This window comes from Hippocampus comes, unplaced genomic scaffold, assembly GCF_001891065.2.
Source record: "Hippocampus comes isolate QL1 unplaced genomic scaffold, H_comes_QL1_v1.1 scaffold1, whole genome shotgun sequence".
Taxonomy (NCBI): Eukaryota; Metazoa; Chordata; class Actinopteri; order Syngnathiformes; family Syngnathidae; genus Hippocampus; species Hippocampus comes.
In genome coordinates this window covers 3,991,517-4,011,803 of record NW_017805010.1, presented here as the reverse complement: position 1 = coordinate 4,011,803, position 20,287 = coordinate 3,991,517, and the positions used below count along the sequence as shown (strand labels likewise).

At 40.0% G+C, this 20,287-nt stretch overlaps 1 protein-coding gene across 1 annotated transcript in view; it reads right to left on the bottom strand.

Annotated features, from left to right (window-relative positions):
• Nucleotides 1–20,287, bottom strand: part of mtor (mechanistic target of rapamycin kinase) — a 72,656-nt gene that overhangs the window by 13,573 nt on the left and 38,796 nt on the right. Inside the window, exons 30-41 of the mRNA XM_019863058.1 lie at nt 19,501–19,640; nt 16,578–16,678; nt 16,021–16,136; nt 12,700–12,777; nt 11,119–11,226; nt 8,469–8,594; nt 6,467–6,598; nt 5,110–5,225; nt 2,487–2,604; nt 1,674–1,871; nt 352–440; nt 61–157 (exon numbers count right to left, since the gene is read on the bottom strand). Of these exons, the coding sequence (XP_019718617.1) occupies nt 61–157; nt 352–440; nt 1,674–1,871; nt 2,487–2,604; nt 5,110–5,225; nt 6,467–6,598; nt 8,469–8,594; nt 11,119–11,226; nt 12,700–12,777; nt 16,021–16,136; nt 16,578–16,678; nt 19,501–19,640 (1,419 nt within the window). The remainder of the gene's footprint in view (nt 1–60; nt 158–351; nt 441–1,673; nt 1,872–2,486; nt 2,605–5,109; nt 5,226–6,466; nt 6,599–8,468; nt 8,595–11,118; nt 11,227–12,699; nt 12,778–16,020; nt 16,137–16,577; nt 16,679–19,500; nt 19,641–20,287) is intronic.

The window sequence follows — 20,287 nt, the reverse complement described above, 5'->3', positions numbered from 1 at the left end:
CTGAAAAAAACTCTTGTTCTGACCATGAACTGCTGACAATGGTACGTGTGTAAGTTTTACCTGCAGCCACGTATCTATTTGGATGGTCTTGATGCCCTCCACCAGGGCCTCATTTACTTCAGGCCAATGGCCATAGTCAAACCACAAAGTCAGAACCCTAAAAAGTACAGCCATAAAACAGAATGTGAGGATAAACAGTACAGAAAATGGATGGATGAAGATATAAGAGTTAGCCTAGTTATTACAGACCGAAAAGAAGAGTAGGAGAACAAGCAACCACTAGATGTCCTCTTAAACTCACCTAAGTCTTGCTTTAACAATTCAGGACAGTACCGGAGCTATTTGACTCACCTGAGCGTGTCTTGCAGGTTGTTTCCTCTGGACAATGAAATGGAGCGGAAGAACCCTTGAACAGCAGGAACCGTGTACAGAAGCAAGGTCTTGGAGAGAAAAATAAAGAAAGAAATATGGAGGAACATAATACATTTGTAATTATTATATGAGTATTATTATGAACTGTGTTTCTCACATTTGTTGAGTGTTAAAAAGTTTGTTATTTCATCATATAATGATGTTGCTTGAAGTAATGGGAGACCACTACAGCACGTTTGGATAAAGTTAAAATCCAAACGTGGAGGGCCACTACCCTGCGTGTTTTAGATGTTGCGCTCCTCCAATCCACCTGATTCAAATGATCAGCTCATCAGCAAGCTCTGCAGGAGCCTGATAATGATCCTGATCAGTTGAATTGGGTGTGTTGGAGGACATCTAAACATCTAAAAAAAGAACTCCAATGATCAGGATCGTGATCAAACTCATGCAAGGTTCAGAGCATAAGGGGGTGACTACACCAGGGTTGCTTCGAGCGAACATGAGGGGGGGTTCTCTTCCGCCGACATTAAAAAAAATTTCATCTGGTGACCGGTTGGATGTGGTTGTGTAGGTTGCTCAATGCTATCTTGGTTGACAGTTCAACAGTTTTACACAATTCAGTCTGCTCCCAAATTCGTCCAGCATGCATCTTTTTTTGTCTCGGTTCTTGCTGGTGAAGTAAACTGGCCGTGTTGTACATAGCTCTCAGTGTGTATGTGTCTTTTTTTTTAACTTTACTTGGCTGTGTGTGTGTGCTTGTTCTGCGCAAGCTGAAGTATGTAGGTGCTCAACACCGAAATTTTTGCTTCGGACGCTTCAAATGTGCCGCCCGGCACGCTTCCAGGGCTGATCACACAAACTGTGCTCAATGTGACCGTTGCATTACCATGCATGACACAATGGTGATACTGTATTCGCTTGCATATTTCTGCAAATCTTGTTTCGAAATGATAAGAGCCTGTTAGGACTAGCATCAAACCAGAACTGAAAAGTGAATAAACAATCAGTTCTGCACAATGGACAGAATTCTTAATTATTATACCTACACTGGAAAAAAAAAACCCTTTGGTTCTATTGGATTTACTTCCTTCGGACATGTACATCGGTTTGGCAGGATTAAAACATATTAAACCAGCAAACATCATTTGAATATTTTTTAGAATAATCAGTCGAAAAGTACTTCAGTTGACCACATATTAATCATGTACAACCAAAGGTTCCGTTTTTGTTTTTTGTTTTTTTAGTACACTCGACTGCCAGTGGACCTCTATGATGTGAGCTTCATTCTGTACCATTCTCACCTCATTAACCTTTTTCTGTCCTGGCGAAGGAGCAGGACTCTGGTCGTTGCTGTCAACCTCACTGTCGCTGTTGCTGGCCTCGCTGTTGGCACTGGCACCACTGGCGTGCCGCAGCTTCTTCTTCTCATCTCTCGCCTGACTCTGGTGTTTGTAGTGCAGCACCGCCTCAAAATTCATAACTGCCCATGCGTGCCAGGCCTGCCAAAAGATTGTACAAGCTGGGTAAAAAAAAAGGAAGGAGGCAACAACTGGAAATGACTTCCATCACGATGATGGCTCATGATGTCATTTTTCCAGTTTTGGTTGGTTATCCAAACATGTGTGAGCGAGTGTGATGTTTGCTGCGTTATGCAACCACCTATTAAAAAGGTTAAAAGCTTAAGGGAGTTGGCATGGACAGATGGTAGAAGGCTGGATAGCTGAGTAAAATGTAAACATCCCTGTAGCCTGAAGCACTGGCTTGGACCAAAAAACAAAACAAAACAAAAAAAAAAAAAAAAAAAAAAAAAAAAAAAAAAAAAAAAAAAAAAAAAAAAAAAGAATTCTCTGTACCACAGTTTCGTAAAATCTTTGATACACTGGAGGATACACTCTAAATATAACCACTCATTGATCTGTACAAATGGGCCATGAACTGACTGAATCTAAACATCATTTTTTGAAGATGTTTGTGTTGAAAGGCATTTAAGACTTTTGCCTGTAAGGACAGCCTCCTGCCGACAGAGCTGGATTAGATTTTTTTTTTTTTTTTAACTGTCGCCGGAGAGGTTGAAAGAGAAAGGTTAGAATGTAAAGAGGAGCGGTGGGGCTGACCTTGTACCAGTTGCGGTCGTGCTCAGTGGAATGGCTGTAATACTGCAGGACCTTGGGGATGGTACTCTCATTGATGCCCTGCAGACTGAGCTGCCACTCTCCCAGCTTTAGGAAGCATCTGTGAAAAAGAAGAATAAAAGTCACGGAAATCAGTGCATCTAATAAAGAAAACCAAAAAATGCTCATTTTAAATGATATGTTTTTTCAAAAAAAACATTCAGTAGGATAACAAAAACACCAAATTGCTGGGGACCTGATAGGAAACATGAGGTCAGAGGTCATCCGTGCTCAACAGTAACAAGTTCAATCGCTAAAATGTTCTGAATGCTGTAAAATGAGTGCGGATTCAGGGTCTCCTGCTCCTAATTTAACAAGGGAAATGTTCAATTTCTAGAACCACTGAATGACATGACCGCATGAGCAGTAAAATGGTCCCACTGAGGAATATAATCATGATTATCATGTCGCAGCTTCCAAAACATATCTGATAAGTTGCATTCAGAGTACGAAGGACAGTTAATAAAAAAATGAAAAAAAAAAAAAAGGAGCCAATTCTGTTTTGACTTTGGGAGAAGCAAGGCGGCATTTTTTATTTATTTATTTTTTTAAAAAAATAATCAAACACGAATAAAAACTTCCCATATGTGCTGAAAGGTTCTGGGAGTACAACCAGAGAGTCTGCTTAGTTATCCAAACTACTTTTTCTTCAGTTACAACGAGCTCTGCTGCATTCCTCTTCATCCATCAAGCTCTGGATGGTAAGACGCTCACAAGCAAACTACTGGTGTGTGGCAAAGGCTGAATAAAACGCTCACACATGTTGAAGCAAATTGAGCGCTTTGTACACATGGTGTTGTCATCCCTTCCATCAAGAATCCAGCAGTCTTGGGCCCATTTGCAGAATACCTAAACTAAATTGTTTTGAAGGAGATTATGTAATTTTTCCTGAGTGCTTTTCCATGCGAGCACGTCTTCACGTGTAAATGGCAAAAGTTTCCTTAAACTGCAGAAAATGTAACAGGTTTGACTTTTGGGAAAATAACAGGAGGTGTCTGGATGTTCGGGGGTATCAAAACTGTGTGTCATTTGGAGAGGTGATACCAGGTTATAAAGCTTAGTCACGCTAGATAGAATTTGTCTAGCGGGAAGAACGTCCCCCTGATTGTGTACACACAGTGTTGGGCCGAGCCGCCCGGGTGTGCCCCATACCGCACATCAGACCTGTATTCTTTAAAGTGTGTCAGCGTGTCTGTAGGAAACCAGCCCTTGACTGACAAGATACTCTTGTTGTTACTAACATGCATTCCTCAGACAACCAGTGTCCCTCTTGGGAGGTTGAAACGATTTTTCCAAAAACAGCCCAGGTCTTTTTTTCCAATTTGTCACGCTTCACTGTGTCGATGTGTGACAAATGAGAAGCAATGATCCATGTCTGCGCGTTTGTGTCAGAAGTTGAGAAAGATTGTAACTCAGGGCAGATGTTAAAGCATAAAAATCCAATTACCCCGCCCCCCCAAGATCCATCCGCTCCAGAAACGTTTGCATATATCAACTGAGCTTTGGATGTGATCAGTAAACAAAACATAAATCATGTAATAGATGTTCTGCATATTACAAATGTACGATACTCTACAGTTGCACTTAAATGCATTTAACTTCATGTTGTAATTTACAAAAAACTAATTTTGTTGAGCTGCTGAGCTCTTTCTTTGCTTTTCTTACAGTACCTGTATTACAAAATAGGAATTCACAGTACGTGTGCTAACTTGTGAAGGTAGAGTGTGTGTTTGTTTTTTTTTTTTTTTTTTTTAATGAATACTCCAGTGCCTAACTTCATTTTAGAATTGTGGGACAGTTAAGAATGGAACTATATCACTGGGGTAATTTTCAATGCAGGATTTTATATTCCATTTTCCATGAGACCGAATCAGGATCAAATCTCTGTAATCAGCGTATGACAACACAGGAAGTCATCTGAATGTCAGGCTTTTGAAAAGCTGCAGTTAAGCTGACAACATTTTGAAAAATAGTTCATGCTATGCATGGTTTCCCCACAGTGAGCTGCACCTTTCTGCCAGAGCCGTCAGTCAAGCAACTCAGTGGGAGGCCTGAAGGTGAAAAACCGGCAGCGTTGTGGAAGAAGCAAACCGCATCTGCGACATTTGACGGCACGGTGCCATGTTTGGGTTGCTGATGAGTAGCTGTGCGCGATATAGTGCAAAAGAGGGCTAATTTTGCATTGCAAACGTTTACTATTTAGTCACTCAAAGGATCTGGCTCACCTTGAAATAGACCCTGGGAATGAATGTGAAAGTGTTTTTTAAAACAGGAAAAAAAACCCCACAGGGCTACATTTTTCTTCAATTAGCATGACAGTTGGATACACCATGCAGCATTAATAATGTAGACAGACACTGTTACGAAAATAAATGAAAGTGATGCAAATGAGTTGAACAGTTATTATCTCAAGTACACTTCCCGAACAAATTTTCCATATATAAAGTACACATCAACCAAACCACAAGTCAGTCAAAGAGCACAGAGGACTAGATTAGAGATTTGTAGACAATTTGGTCAGAAAGCACCTTTTTTTTAAAAGTATGTTTATTTAAAGGGGACAAACCTTGCCATCAGTTTGTGAAGCTCCTGTTTGTGTTTTTGGTCTTCGGCCGCAATAGCATGCTGGGCTTGCTGCTGCATCCCTTGCACAAAATGCTGCATGTGCTGGAAGGCATCAATCTAAAGAGGCACAAAATGAACTTTAGAGAAAGGTTGGATGGTGGCTGGGAGGCTTTCTGGTCTGGAAGTGTCACCCTGAATCGAAGAAAACAATGATAAAGCAAAGACTCAAAGTGAAGAAATTTACTTTGACAGCACACTCAGCACGTAGACAGTGAACAGGGCAGCCACTCTCATAAATCCTCGATTATACTTTACATGCAATTTGCATACCACTTTTTGTAACTCACACAAAAGCGTAGTTCACCACTGTCACTTGTAATTGTGAATCATCTTTTCTCACAGCTTGTTGAGCTGTAGCTCCAAAAGGACGATAAACCAAAGACGCAGGCAAGCACAAGCGCAGGCATCCTTCAATGCTTGCTGAACTGAAGTCGAACCAAAGTGCACTGCATTCATGACAGCGTTTTAGAAATTCAAAAGTATTATTTAAAAAAAAAAAAAAAAGTAAAATCAGCCCTATTTTTTCTCTAGCACATCAGGTTTGCATAATAATAATAATAATAAGCACCAGGTGGATTTTTTTCTGGAATGTCATAGTTCTAAATTTTGCCTGGTGAAATTTGTCATGGCTATATGCGCTACAATACAAACTGCATGAGTCATCAAGCTGAACACTGAACACAAATGCTGTATTTATGTTCAAAAGTGTTATTTCCTGAGACCTTTCTGTGCAACACATTTGGAAAATAATATAACTACAAATAAGTTTATATGAAAAGTTTATATTGTTTCAAAGTCAAAAGGAAAGTCTGAAGGAAATCATAACTACCATGTGGCCCATGACTAAAATGAATGTGACACCTGCGGTGTAAAAGTCCACCAGACTATATTCATTTTTAATATCTTTTCATTTGCCAAATTCAAGACAATTACCCATGAGTCCTAGTTTAGTTTTTACTTTGAAATTACATGAAAAAAATAGTCTAAAGTCTCCAATGAAATCAAAGCTTCCCCCGGAGGACTTGCAAGGAATTTATTGGAAACTAAATGTTTTTATCCAGCTTCAAAGCAATCAATCATAAACCACTGCTCCTGAATGACTGACTCATACACGTCTAACATTACAGGCTGTCTTTATGGCGGGATACAGTTGTGATGGAAATAAAAGTGTAAACCGGCCGGGCTCACACAGGATATGCGAAAATAAGATGAAATGGTCCTAAAAAACTTCCACCTCTTTTCTATTACTGCATTTCCATCCAGAAGGGTGACCAAAAAGAGAGCTGGCTTGCGCTTACCTTTCGAGCACTCTTCCACATATACTTCATATAAGCGTAGGTGACATGGGGGTGGGCTGTGGGCAGTGGGTGATCAAGTTGCTTCGAGGGGTCGACACCCAAAAGGAGCACCAGGGTCTTATGAGCCAAAGCCTGGAAGGAGTGGGGCGAGAAAGTAAAACACGGGCAAATGCATCACGGCGGAATGAAGAGCAGCGTCAGCAAGTTGACGGACCATCGAGGCAGACACCCGATGATGACATTCTGTCATTTTGGAAAAACTTATAGGCCTTGAGACCTCACAGACCTTCATTATATAACTGTCATGACACACGTTTACTGAAGTCGGCAGGAAGAAGTTATTAAGATGATTTTGGGAAGCAAAGAAGGTAAAAAGGAGAAAAAGACCAGTCCGAGAAGGTTTTTTTTTCTTCCCCCCCAAACCATGTCTTCACTTTCTCCAATATGCTTGCCATTGCTTTCACTTTCAGTTACATCACCGTTAGTCATTCAAGCATTATGTGTGTGTGTGTGTGTGTGTGTGTGTGTGTGTGTGTGTGTGTGCGTGTGTGTGCGTGTGTGTGTGTGTGTGTGCGTGTGAAGCTGATTGTCTGCAATGCTTTGCAATCAATGAGACTAACAGAGGTGGATGTAATTTATGTGTTTTAATGTTGTGGGGTGTGGGGGGTGGGATAGTTGGCTGAGTGAAGTTCAGTTTGATGGACCCGAGGCCAAGCATGGCTACTTTGATAAAAATGACATCACGTAGCAAATCCAGCACAGATTTACACTACAGGGAACAAGTGCGTTTCTAACTGTGCCCCAGTTCAGATGCAATCACGTCCAACATAGTGCTCATATTTTTTTTTTTAGCACTAAAGCCATCACAATGGATTTGAATCAAAGTAAACAAGATCTGCTTTAACTGCAGACTTTCAGATTTAATTTGAGGGTATTTACTGCAAATGCAAACCAAGTGAATGGTGTTATGGTGTAGGAATTGCAACAGAATTATACTTTTTCAGGGACAAAAGTAATGGGACAATTGTATGCTCAGCTGCTCCATGGCCAGGTGCATGTTATTTCCTCATTATGCCGTTTACAAGGAGCAGATAAAAGTTCAAAATTTCAGTACAAAATCTGCTGCTGTCAACTGGCTCGGATCGAAAGACCTCTCACCATGAGTGAGCAAGTCATCATTATGCTGAAAAATCCAAACAAGCCCATCATAGAGTGAGCAAAAACATTAGAGTTGGCCACATGAACTGTTCGGAAAATTCTTTGAAAAAAGAATGCACAGAAAAAGACTGTGGTGCATGGCCGAAGAATTCTTTCCCTGTTGAAGAAAAAAAAACCCAACCCAAAAAAAAACCTTTACAACCATTGGCCACAGAAGTCAAGAACTGTCTCCAGGTAGATAGATGTATGTGTCAAAGCCAACAATCAAGAGAAGACTTCATCAGAGTCAATACAGAAGGTTAAATACAAGATATAAAGCCTCAAAAACAGAAAGGTCAGATTAGGGCTTGCCAAACGTCTTTAAAAACAAAAAAATAATAAAAAACCTATATAATTCTGAAACACCATCGTGTGGCCAGTTGAGACGAAGATCAGCTTGCGTGAGAGTGATGGTAAGACAAAAGACAAAAAAGAACTGCTCAAGATCCAAAGCATACCATCTCATCAGTGAAGCATGGTGGTGATAAGTGTCACGGCGTTGGCATGTATGACTGCCATGGTACTGGCTCCTTTGTATTTCCTGATGATGTGACTACTGACAAAAGTGCCAGGTTTAATTCTCAAGTGTGTTTTGGGCAATGCTTTCCGCTCATATTCAGCCAAATGCTTCAGAACTTATTGGACAGTGCATCAAAATGCAGATGGACAATGACCTGAATGAAGCATACTGCAAAACCAACCAAGTGAGGGTTTCGGTCTTCCATTGTTTGTGACGAATAAATCTACCGGTATATTTTTTGAAGTTGAATATGAGTACACACTAAGGAATGATGCGGCTGCTTACCAGACGTCCACTCTTGCCACAGAGGCTGGCATATTTCAACCACGTCCTCATATCCTCATGGGGGCTGATCACCAGTGACCTGACCATTAGAATCCTTTGCCAATCCTCCACGATACGCTGACAACCCTGAGAGAAAAAAAACACGCACACACAAAAAGCACATATAAAATGCTCTTTTGAAAAGAAGTTTGGCACCTACTCATGATATTGTACAGAATAGAGCTATATAGTTAAAGCCCTGGATGAAATCATTGCCATTATAGACACAACAACACACACACACACACACACACACACACACACACACACACACACACACACACACACACACACAAACACGTCAAGTTCCACGTGCCAGTACAATAAACAGATATATAGGTCAACTTTTATGTATTTTCAAGAACTTTCGTTGGCATCCTCTGCTCCGACATGATTTACATGAGGAAGGCAATATTATAATTTATTTATTTATTTTTTTGCATGAAAGAGCAAAATGGTGTAACTCAATATTTTAAGTCTTGCAGTAAAGCGATGACAATATTTCACTTCATTTTAACGACGGGCAAAAATCTTTCTGCGGAACAGTTTCTGAGGGGATCTCAATTTTGAATATTTTGAGTCCATTTGACAGAGAGAAATGTCTGGAAAAACAGTAATGCATGATAGTCAACTGAAGGTTAAGGCACACACACGTTACTTGAATATAAAATAATATAAATTCCATAGTTGATGAGTAGGACAGGGACCCTTTGACAGAGGAGTGACATCAGTCCCAAATTAATTGTTATGAGAGGAAAAAAAAAGGCCGTCACTGCTGTTGTTGGCATTATAAGGTCAGTGTGTTTGCTCTGCGTGGCCATCACGAGACCCTAAAGCAAATCTCATCTTTTACAAATGGGAAAGAAAAAAAAAAAGTCAGACTGATCAAGAGTACCATCATTTTACAGAGACAGGAATTCAGTGCGTCTGGAAATGCTTTCTTTCCAACTGTCAAGTCTGAAAGCTTTGAAAAGTCACCGAAAGGAATTTGCCAGGTGCCATTTCGAACCGTGGGAAGAAAATGGATAGACAGAAATGAAACGCGCTGCTTTTCATTTTGAAGTTGGTGAGGTGAGGAGCCATCTTTTGTCAAGAGACACATTCAAACTCCAACGCACATAATGTTATTATTCCTTTACCAAATGTGAAAAACTAGGGCTCGGCATATAGTTGAAAAGTGTATTACAATTTAAATATTATATATTTTTTGATACTTATTTATGAATATGATGCTGATTATGCTTTAACTAGCGATGGTAGATTAAAACCACGTTACTTTGCAGCAGTTGATTCCTGCCTTTCCCACAGGGGACAGCGCTTCAAAGCGCAGTCACCAACGCCAACATCCTAATGGGTATGCTACACCCTAATTCCAAGCCACTGCCTGTGTTAACCTGTACAAAATCTGGATAAAAACAAGCGTGATGCATCAGGAAGGGCATCCGGTGTAAAAACTGCCAAAAATATAATCACTGTCGTGCCCTAACAGTGGAAACTAACTGATTGCAGGGTAAAATTCCTGCCAAGAGAGTGCTCTAGTAGACTTTATAAAAGACATGAGGGGTTTAAAAATGGAAATATTTGCGTGGATGGCGTACAATGGTGCAATGCCTCAGACAAATCATTTTGCATTGACCATTTTTGGTGAGTGACTTGGTCGAACTGGTCAACTTTTTTCCCCTAGCCCAGTGGTTTTTAACCTGGGTTCGATCGAACCCTAGGGGTTCGGTGAATTGGTCTCAGGGGTTCGACGGAGCCTCTGCCATGGAGGTTAAGAAACACCGGACTCAACATGTCAATTAGTTATGACACGCTGCAGATGATCACATTACATTGCTTGTCCAATCAGTGCTGTGGGAAATTTAATTCGCTTCGTAGTCAACGTGTGACTGTCGTGACATTACGTCGTTCAATTAAAAAAAAAAAAAAAAAAAAAAAAAAGCATACTTATCCCTTGAAATTTCATTTACTTCTTTCTGTTTTTAATAAATGTGTTTTTTAATATATCTTCAGTTTGTAAAAAAAAAAAAAAAAAGAAGAAAATATACATCTTTATTTTTCACTAATGAAGGGTTCGGTTAATGTGCATATTAACTGGTTGCGTTCCGCACCTCTAATAAGGTTAAGAACTACTGCCCTAGCCCTAATAGACTGTTAATTTCTCCCACACAAAATCAAGGACATTTTGTTAAACACTCATCCTTAACAGGAAGGATCTTGGAAGTCTGTGTGTGTATTTTATATATATATTCCAATGCTGTAATATTTAAAACTAGTAGGCGTATAGACTTGTTTAGCAAAAGTCAGATTTGGAGACAGAGGAACTTTCCATGCTTTCCGAGAGACTATAAGGCTTTGCTGGGAAACTACTCATGTATCCTTGTGTGCACCAACTGTATGATGTTTGGCATACAATGCCGCCCTTGAGCCACAGTAGCCTTTTCAACATCTGCTTTAAGATGCATTTGAGCTTTCACATGTGAGAGTGTGTGTGTGTGTGTGTGTGTGTGTGTGTGTGTGCGTGCGTGCGTGCGTGCGTGCGTGCGTGCGTGCGTGCGTGCGTGCGTGCGCGCGCGCGCTCCGATACATCATATTGAAGGGCTGAGGTTACCTGAAGCCTCTCCCACCATGTTTCCCGAATGATGTCCCTCCTCTCGGGCACAAGCTTGTACTGGATCACCTCCTCCAGCTCTGACAGCATCTGGCACGACACCATTGCCTGGGAAACACATGAGCACGATTGTTTTGGTTGAATCATTTCAATTTATGGGGACAAAATCTCATACATGTACAATACAAGAGACTTGTGTAGCCCTCGCAAGGACATGGTTATTACCAGTTACTCATATATCAGCTTTTTAGAAATGCACAAGACATTGTGAAATTTCTCCAGAAGCTGCACGCCCCTGCGGTCATGTATTTTATTCAATATATTTGTGGAAAAATCGGCCTTTTAAATCACAAGCAAGCATTAAACGCTTACCACAGAGTCTGCTTAGATTTTTTTGGGGGGGCGGCACTTAAAATTAAGAATTATATGACAGGGATTTGTGGTCAACCTGTATCATAAAAATTATAATTCTCTGGTCTGTGCTTAATATATTTTCATATGTTGACAATGGATGGATGGATGATTTACGGATTAAGGTTATGTTGCATGTGAACTCTGTCTTGAGCTGAGATGACAGCAATTAGCCAGGTGAATAATTAGTCTGCTACTAATTGAAATGAGCTGTTCTAGGAATTTAAAGTAAATATGTCAATCACACCAACTACCTTGTGGGTGATCATTTTAAACTGCTGGACCTTTTTTTTTCCCCTACATTGTGGTTCGACCTACTGTTCTCTTAAAGTTGACTATAGCAATTTAGCTCACAGAGTAAGGCTGAAATGACTTTTGTCATGTTAAATAGAGTAATGTTAAATGGTAACTTGATTTACCATTCACTCAATATGTACCTCAAAATCTGATGCCTATTTATCATCGTTATTAATATTATTAAATCTCAAGTTCACGCTCGCAAGTCAAAGGACATAAAAAAAAAAAAGTCAGCTGATGACAGCTTGTATCTTGAAAATCTTGTAAGTCGGGTATCCAAGGTGCCGCTAAATCTAAATTCCAAACGACATGTTTTTCTCTTTGAAGTAATTCCTCTGGAGTCTAAAGCACTTTCCCAGCCTTCTATATCATGTCTCATGATAGGATTCTTCAGAGATCCTCCACATCTTCAGAGCCATCTTGATGTGATCTACATTTTCAAAATGGGTCCTGATGATGGCTTCCTTCAGCTTCGAAAGAGGAAAAAACATCACAAAAATCAGATGTAGCCAAGTTGGGTGAGAAGGGAGCTTGCTCCATTCATGGTGATGTTCATCTTGGCTAGTAAACGTCGGATGCTGGAGGCATTGTAAGCAGACGTGTTGTCATGCAGCAATCACAAGTTGTCCCACCACAACTCTCGCCTCATCTTCCACACTAAACGAGGCGAACGCCACAGGATCTCTTTGTGGATGTACTGATTGACTGTCTGGTCCTCGGTGCAGAGGAAAACTCCAATTTTGGAGTTGAGGTTTGAAATACATCTCTTATGACACCAGTCCTGAACATTTCTGAAATATCTCATAGTCGCTCTTCACACACCAACAGAAATTCATAGAAGTTGCAATAGGGATAAAATGTATTTCACTGTACCCCATAGGCTCGACTGTAGCTCTCTCCAGCCATGGCTGTCAGTTCAGCATCAAGGAGGTCTCTCGCTTTGTCAATGCACTGCAAAACAAATACATTATAATTACAGATTGGATGTTGACAACAATGCTCTCAGACAAAAAAAAAAAAAATGCATCGTTATTTTAAATCTGTTTGGCTGGATCTGCAGAGCCAGTGAAAAGTAAGCCTGATGTCTGTCTACGAATAGGATTCTGAATTATTTCAAAAGATGGACTGGTTACTGATTCTATTAAAATGTAATATTGAATCAAAAGCAGCTGGTAGCAGGCAACAGCCATGTTAAAATACAATATAGTCACTGGCTTACTGCATCATTGTTCGCAAGCACTGCCAAAAGTGATACAGAAGTGTGACTAAAACTTAGGCCAGTGCATACGGCAAAGCAGTTTGATGAACTGTTGAGTGCCAAGTGTTATATAAAATGAACTGTTGAAAGCAATCCACACGCTGCCTTGCGTGCTGAGTTAAAAAAAAAAAATACGAGAAATATGGACCACAGATCTGAGTTCCAACCACTGCTACGCATTATGTCACTATTGTGGAAGACCATAATTTAGTGAGCATCAGAGGATTAACTCAGTTTGAATGATGGTTAATCTATTGTTACACTTATGTCAGTCATTAGAATATTTTTTTAAATGTGGGAGGCATATGAGTGATATGAACCAACTTTGTATTTACTTATGTCAGTGAGGTTTAATGCTTTGATTTATGTGTGATTAACTTAATTTTACACTCGCATGACAGTTTCTCAAAATGTTATGAAAACATTGCCTTTGTAGTCAACAATGGCTTTAAGATGCTAACAATTATCCATAAATCATTGTGGGAATCAACAATGTCATTTTTTATTTGGTCACAAACTAATTTCTTCAGCTGCAGCCACAAATCCAAGTTTAGTCAACTTTTAAGAAGTGTGGTATTCATAAGATGCTCATAACCCAAAGCAAGGCATTCCTTCATATTAAATACTCATCTGTTGTCTGTAAGAGTCCTGTTTTCTGGAGCTGTCACTAAAAAAAAGGGTAAAATGATGGCCGGTGACTGAGGAACTTCTCACAAGCCAGGCCAAACAGCTGTTTCAGACCAACTACCAGCAATTATTTTTCACAGGCAGGGAAAGGAAGACGTATGTCCCAAAACACCTGCGCAGGCATGCACAACAAAAAGAGAGACTGTGAGAGGGAAAAGGTGACAATGAGGCTTTTTTTCTTCATAGTTTTGTTGACACCAGAATGCCATCATTGGACTTGTGTTAGACAGACGGCTCCTGATAAATGCAGTGTCTGGCTCTAATGCAAGGCAAACACGATGAGCCCATTTATTCTCCTCCTTAAATATTAGTCTTATATGCATTTGCGTGACTCCATTGACATGACTATACCATTAAAGCATGGTATGTATGATGCTATACGAATGGTTTGGAATAAATTGCCCTGTTAGAGACTGTCTGTCCCAAAAAAGATGAAAACATGTAAACATTAAATAAATACATGGTAGAAGGCCGCTTATAGCATCGGTATTGTTACAGAAGACTGCTTCCCTGGATTGCTGTGGCTATGCATTACTGCTGGAACAAACAATTTACAAAGCCGCCTCAAACTATTCACAGACACAGAAGCCCTCTGGGATTCGGCGCGCACATGTCTGCGTGTCTGCTTGAGCGGCAAAACAACCAGCCCATATGAAATCAAACAAATTTAAGTGTGAGGATTAAGAACCACATCCGCAAGACTAGACTGAGCTCATGTTGACATTTCATCTTTCAACCGTGCTCCATCTGCTTTTCATTGCTCATTATTCATTTTGAATGGCCTGTAAGAGTAAAACGGCTGCTTTCCCTATTCATCGGACGCCATATCCGATAGGCCACACCTGGATCTAATCTCGGCTTTAGAGGGGGTGAGGTGGGGAGCACAGAGAGCAAGCCTTGGGGCTTTCGGAGTGTTTAGGGGACGTGGTGGATCAATCCCAGGACAGCAGAGGAACAGGTGTCAGTGGTGAAGCTTGTGTTCATTAAAACTCTTGATGACCTATTCCAGTAAGATCTGCTCATTTGCATCAAGGGCTTGTTCTCAGGATAGAGACTAAGAACTACAAGGCCGCAGTTCCAAGATAATACAAATACGTACATAAAACCGTGTGATTTACCAAGTATCATACGAAATAGGGTGATAAAGAGCAGCATTTAAAGCTGTGTTCACACAAAAAAAAAAACGTTTTGAAAAGCACATCTGGCCCTGGTTTAGTGTTCAAACAGGCCTTTCTATCATTGGATCAAACATTGACCAGTAAACATCATATCCCGATACATAAAGTCACAACCTGATTGGATAGCGCTTGTGATGCATTGTGAGACTAAAAAGAACGATAATGCAGTCAGACAAATTAAATTTAAGCCAGCGGGCTTTTACTTGATAACCTTACTTGGTGGTTTTAGTAAAGGTATCTCAGGGCAGACTCCAGCCCAATTAAATTTGCTTATTTTACTTAACTACCGGTACATTATATAAGTAGTGCTAATACAAATTGGATTGATTTGGAATTAGAATAACGTGCATTTTCTACACAGTTGCCATTTGAAGATGGGGCATCATGAAAAATGTCATGAAAGGTAAATCATTTCGTTATCGTCTGTGACCTTGACCCTTCATGGGTTTCTGGTTGATTAGTGTTTTGGTAAAGAGGTGCGTGCCCCTTGCATTTGGTACCGCACCAAATCCTGCACTGCTCTGCTCTGCTGAAACACTGTAGCCCCTTCACTCCATCATCGTAGCCCGAGTGGATATGTCTATTCCACTTATGTACAGCATGTTGCTGTTACTTTGCATGGCAAAAAGAGGACTCTTATTGTATTTTATCTTCTACCTCATCCCATCCCGCAGACAGGGTCAGGCTCTAAAGTACGTGAACCTGAAAATTGTGATTGAATGCTTCAAAGGGCAGTTACATAACATTTCAACACCATATAGGTATCACTTTATTTAAAAAAAAAAAAAAAAAAAAAAACGAACATAATGAGGCAATGAGGAAATTTGATATTTTGAGTCTGGAATATTCCTAGACATTTTTTATTCCTTTGAAGTAGGTTGTCCACTGAGGTAAACGTTCAATGGCTTGCTGAAAAGCCTAATGGAAATTCCAGAAACAGTGAGGCTATTGTGCATTCCCATGGCATGTCTTTGGCTTTTCTAAAAATACAGCCTTAATGTACTGTACAGTAAACGGGGGGTTAGACGTTTGCTCCTTTGGGTGTATTTCAAAGATGATGACATAACATACCTGCTGAGCTAACGAGAACAGGTCCTGATGCAGGGCGAGCACTGCCCTATAGAAGGCACCATCATGCGTGTCTCTGGGGATCATGCATGTGTATTCTTCCATGCTGTCCCAGTGTCCTGAAGGAAAAACAATCAAACGCTCAATGACCGTTTCACCGTAGGTGACCCCGATTTACATAACAAGGACCCCAAACATGACTTGTCAGTGATACGCTGTCAAGACAGTCTTCATATAGAGAGCTTTGCTGGTCCAAGGCAAAGCCACAGACCACAAATCTCAGGCGATGCGCTCTGACTGTGGTACGTTTTTCCTCCGCCATTATATATTATGTCAATGTTGTGGTTGGCCACTTCCATGTCATGCGAGGATGCGATTGTTTATATTTCACAGTCATCCATTGCATCCTTCGGCCGCCCATTTGCCAAAAGGTATGCAGCTCTAAATGTATTCAATTTACAAAAAAAGTGCTCCTCAAGTGATTTTTGCTCGAGTTAATGTTCGTGAGATTAAAAAGTATCTGAGTTAATGTTCGTGAGATTAAAAAGTATCTGAGTTACCAAGTCCCCAAGCGGCCGCAGCAGCCATACGAGCCATCTTGGCCTGGGTTTCTTCACTGACGAGAGTCCACTCCTCACAGCACTGTTGGTGCAACTGACCCCTAAAAAAGAATCAGCATGGGCTCTAAGTGTGCATATAGAAGAAAAATACAGCAAAACCTAAACATTCTTTTTCCTTCCAAGGTCACGCTATTTGGAAAATGGTGAAAGGGGGGTTGGAATTGTAATGCTACGCCTCTAATGTTTGTTATATCAGATACATCAGATGCAGTAATTTTTAAAACTGCGGCGAGCACCGCAACGATTTTCCTCAATGTTGCCTTGAAGAGTGTGTGGATCTCAGTGTAAAATTCAAAACACATCACGACTGTTAAATTGGATTGCTCAGTCATGGTGGAGGTCTGCCAAGTTACCTCCAAACAAAGATTCGGCGACGGGTGGGAAATGGGCCAAGGAAGAACCCATTTTAGTGTCGATCCGACAAATTGGATGTATTTGAGCCAGGAACCACTGTGAGGCAAATGTGCTAGCCACATGCTTCAACATGCCGCATTCCATTTATAATTTAGATATGAACTGACAATACACTTTATCGTGCTTACACATTGACTACAGTAAATACAGATAATTAAAAAAAAGAAATGTGTGTTATAAAGGTTTACTAAAATCATTACAAAATATATCACAGTTTCTTTTGTTGACTAACATTTAATAACAAAGGACTGACACTTGGAAGTAAAAGAAATTAGAAGTTTTTTTTTTTTTTAACATTTCAAATATTCATTCATATATTGCTCTTTAAAAATTTGCATTTCAGATGAAAACAACTTTCAATAAAAGCTTGACAACATGAAGTACCTTAGCAAATAAATGACCTATTGCTCTACAATCCACAAAACATTTTTCTTCTATGTAGCAGGACATTACACACACACACACACACACACACACACACACACACACACACACACACACACACACACACACAATTCATTATGAACAATCAGAGCTGGACGGACTGTCCTACAGGAGACCAAATCCTCACATCATCTTATACGGGAAGTCAGCTGGAGTGGGCTTGAAAGAGAATGAGAAATAGAAGGATGCACAAAAACCAAGAGCATGAAGGAGGTTTGGAAACCAAGTGAAGCCAGTCTACAACTGACTAATGTGTGCAAGATGCAAGCACACACAGCTTCCAATACAATGTGTAGCAATATTGTAGAGGCAAGGAAGTGCTTGAGATGAGTTATTGTGTTAAAGGTTAAAATATTATCGTGAGTCAGATTAACAACGTATACCTTACAACCACTTATTAGTGTCAAACTTAACCCTTGTTTGAATTCACTTGATTCATTGAAGCTGCTAACGGCGCAAACTTCTCTAAACCATCTGTCTACCCACCCACCCATGCTAATCTGAATCGAGTCATGGGGGCAGCAGCCTGAGTAAAGAAGCCCAGAATTCCCTCTCCAGAGCCTCTTCCACGAGAATAAGTTTCCAGCCTAGCCGGCAGTCATAGACACATGGACAAAATCGTTGGTACCCTTCTTTTTACCCTTTTGTCCAGACCTGTGACAGGAGTTTTTTTTTTTTTCAATAATCCTGTTGAACCACAATTAATAAGTGATGACTGATTTTCACTCTTTAATTTTCATTAGATTTATATTTATTGTTACTTATGTCTGATTCAAGATATTTCTGTGACCATTGTGGGTTTTTCTTTTCATTAGAAGTTGAATCATATCTTGCAATATTGTTGTCGTCTTTCCTTCGGTATGGGAACGACAAACAAACCGTATTGTCTTCTGTGGATTCATCAATACAGTAATTCCCAACTATTGACTTTCAAATTAGCCTTCATGTAATTTACATTGCATTTCCTAATTTTTCAGGGCATTGGGAGACATTGGAAGAGTGACATCAGATTGTTGCTGGAACTTCCCAAATAAGATGCCTTGGTGTTTTGGATGGGAGATGTAAACATTCGCCACCCGGCAGGAACTGCATCAACATTCTACAATTACAAGTACATATTCTGCATACATTTGATCCAAAATAAATAAATTTATTTTCCTGACAACAGTGTGCCATGTTCAAGGGACTAAAACTCATCTTAAATTGCCTTGCTTTCATCTATAGGAACCCTAAATGTCTCGTAACGTGCCGATAGCACAACCTTAACATGTTCTATTTCTACCTTAGGAAAAAAACGCTTTCTCAAATTATTATTATTAACCTGACAGGCAACTATGTGTTCTCCAAAATCCGATCCTCATCGACTCATAACCCTTTCAAATATTACATAATCTTCAGACTCTTCAGGTTCTCCCAAACTCCAACCTCAGCAAAATCATTTTGTTGCAAAATAAATATCATATCATTTACCAAAATGACACCATTGACAACAATCACACAAGACAGTTACATAAGTAGATAGCCATCTGTTTAGTGTCTGAATTTCGACAACTATCCACATACAGCATTTGGATCTTTTGGACATTACTGACTTTTTCCCCCCCAAGAATGCTCTTTGAGGGTGAGCTGTCGCTATGGTAAGCCTTCAGTAGAGTGGCTGCACCTCTAACTGGAGTTGGCCGTCTCTTCATTCTTTCCGGATTGAATTACTTCAGTCAACTCAAAGGAACCTTGTTTCAATCTTTTCACCCCCATCAAAAGGATTTTTGTCAGGAGATTTGGAAAAGTCTCCTAATCCAGCGATCCCAGGCATAATTAATGTATTCACACTACATTGACTAACTCATTCTCCTACATAGGGAAAAAAAAACCCTCAACTAAAAGCATCTAACAAGGAGGATATACAGTAGCTGATGAATTCACGGTTATGCACACAGCTGAAAGGCTAGACTAGAAAGAGAATGGCAATTCAGATGTCAAACTCCATGTATACATAATCACATACCATTCTCCCAGGGCCTCTAAGCAGCGCATTCTGCCCAGGATGAGCTCTGGATCCTCTTTGTTCATGTCAATCTTCTTATCGTATGCCACCAGAGCATCTTCCCACTCATGGAGCTTCTCATACCAAGTGGCTTGGATTTCCTGATCAAAAAGCGGACATATAAAACAGCATTGTTTGGACTGATGCATAATGAAATGTAAGGCAATTAAAGTCTTACTTTTTGAGATCTAAGAAACCGGTACAATCTTACTAATACACCTTACGAGGCATTTTAAGTGACAACGCAATGTCTTTATTCTAGGCATGTCCATAAGGACTTACAAAAATTGTTCATCTTGGACATCTTTCGAAAAGATTCCTATAGTACACTAAATTTAGTACCATATAGTTATTAAAAGGGCAAAAATATTCCTGACAATAATGTTAATCTAAACACAGTATTCTTTTCATTATTTTGTTTGTAAAATATGAATGAATTCTCATCTTTCACAACATTTAGTTAGCTCAGCAATTACATCTTTCCCTCTATTAATCACTCCTCATAATCCTTGTCAGAAGTGTAGTTTATTCGCCACCATGGACACTGTAATTACTGATTTAGGAGAAAGCCCGTTGTTAGCTAGCTGCTGCGACTTCAAGTAGCATCGATCTCGCCTCGCCGCCAACTATTCACACATGGGTGACGCAAGTGATTCGCAGTTTAATGTAAGTGTCAATGTAGGTGTCAAATGACGATAGACATGGTATGAGAAAAGTGATACAATGGAAACTTTTACCGCCTTTCCTA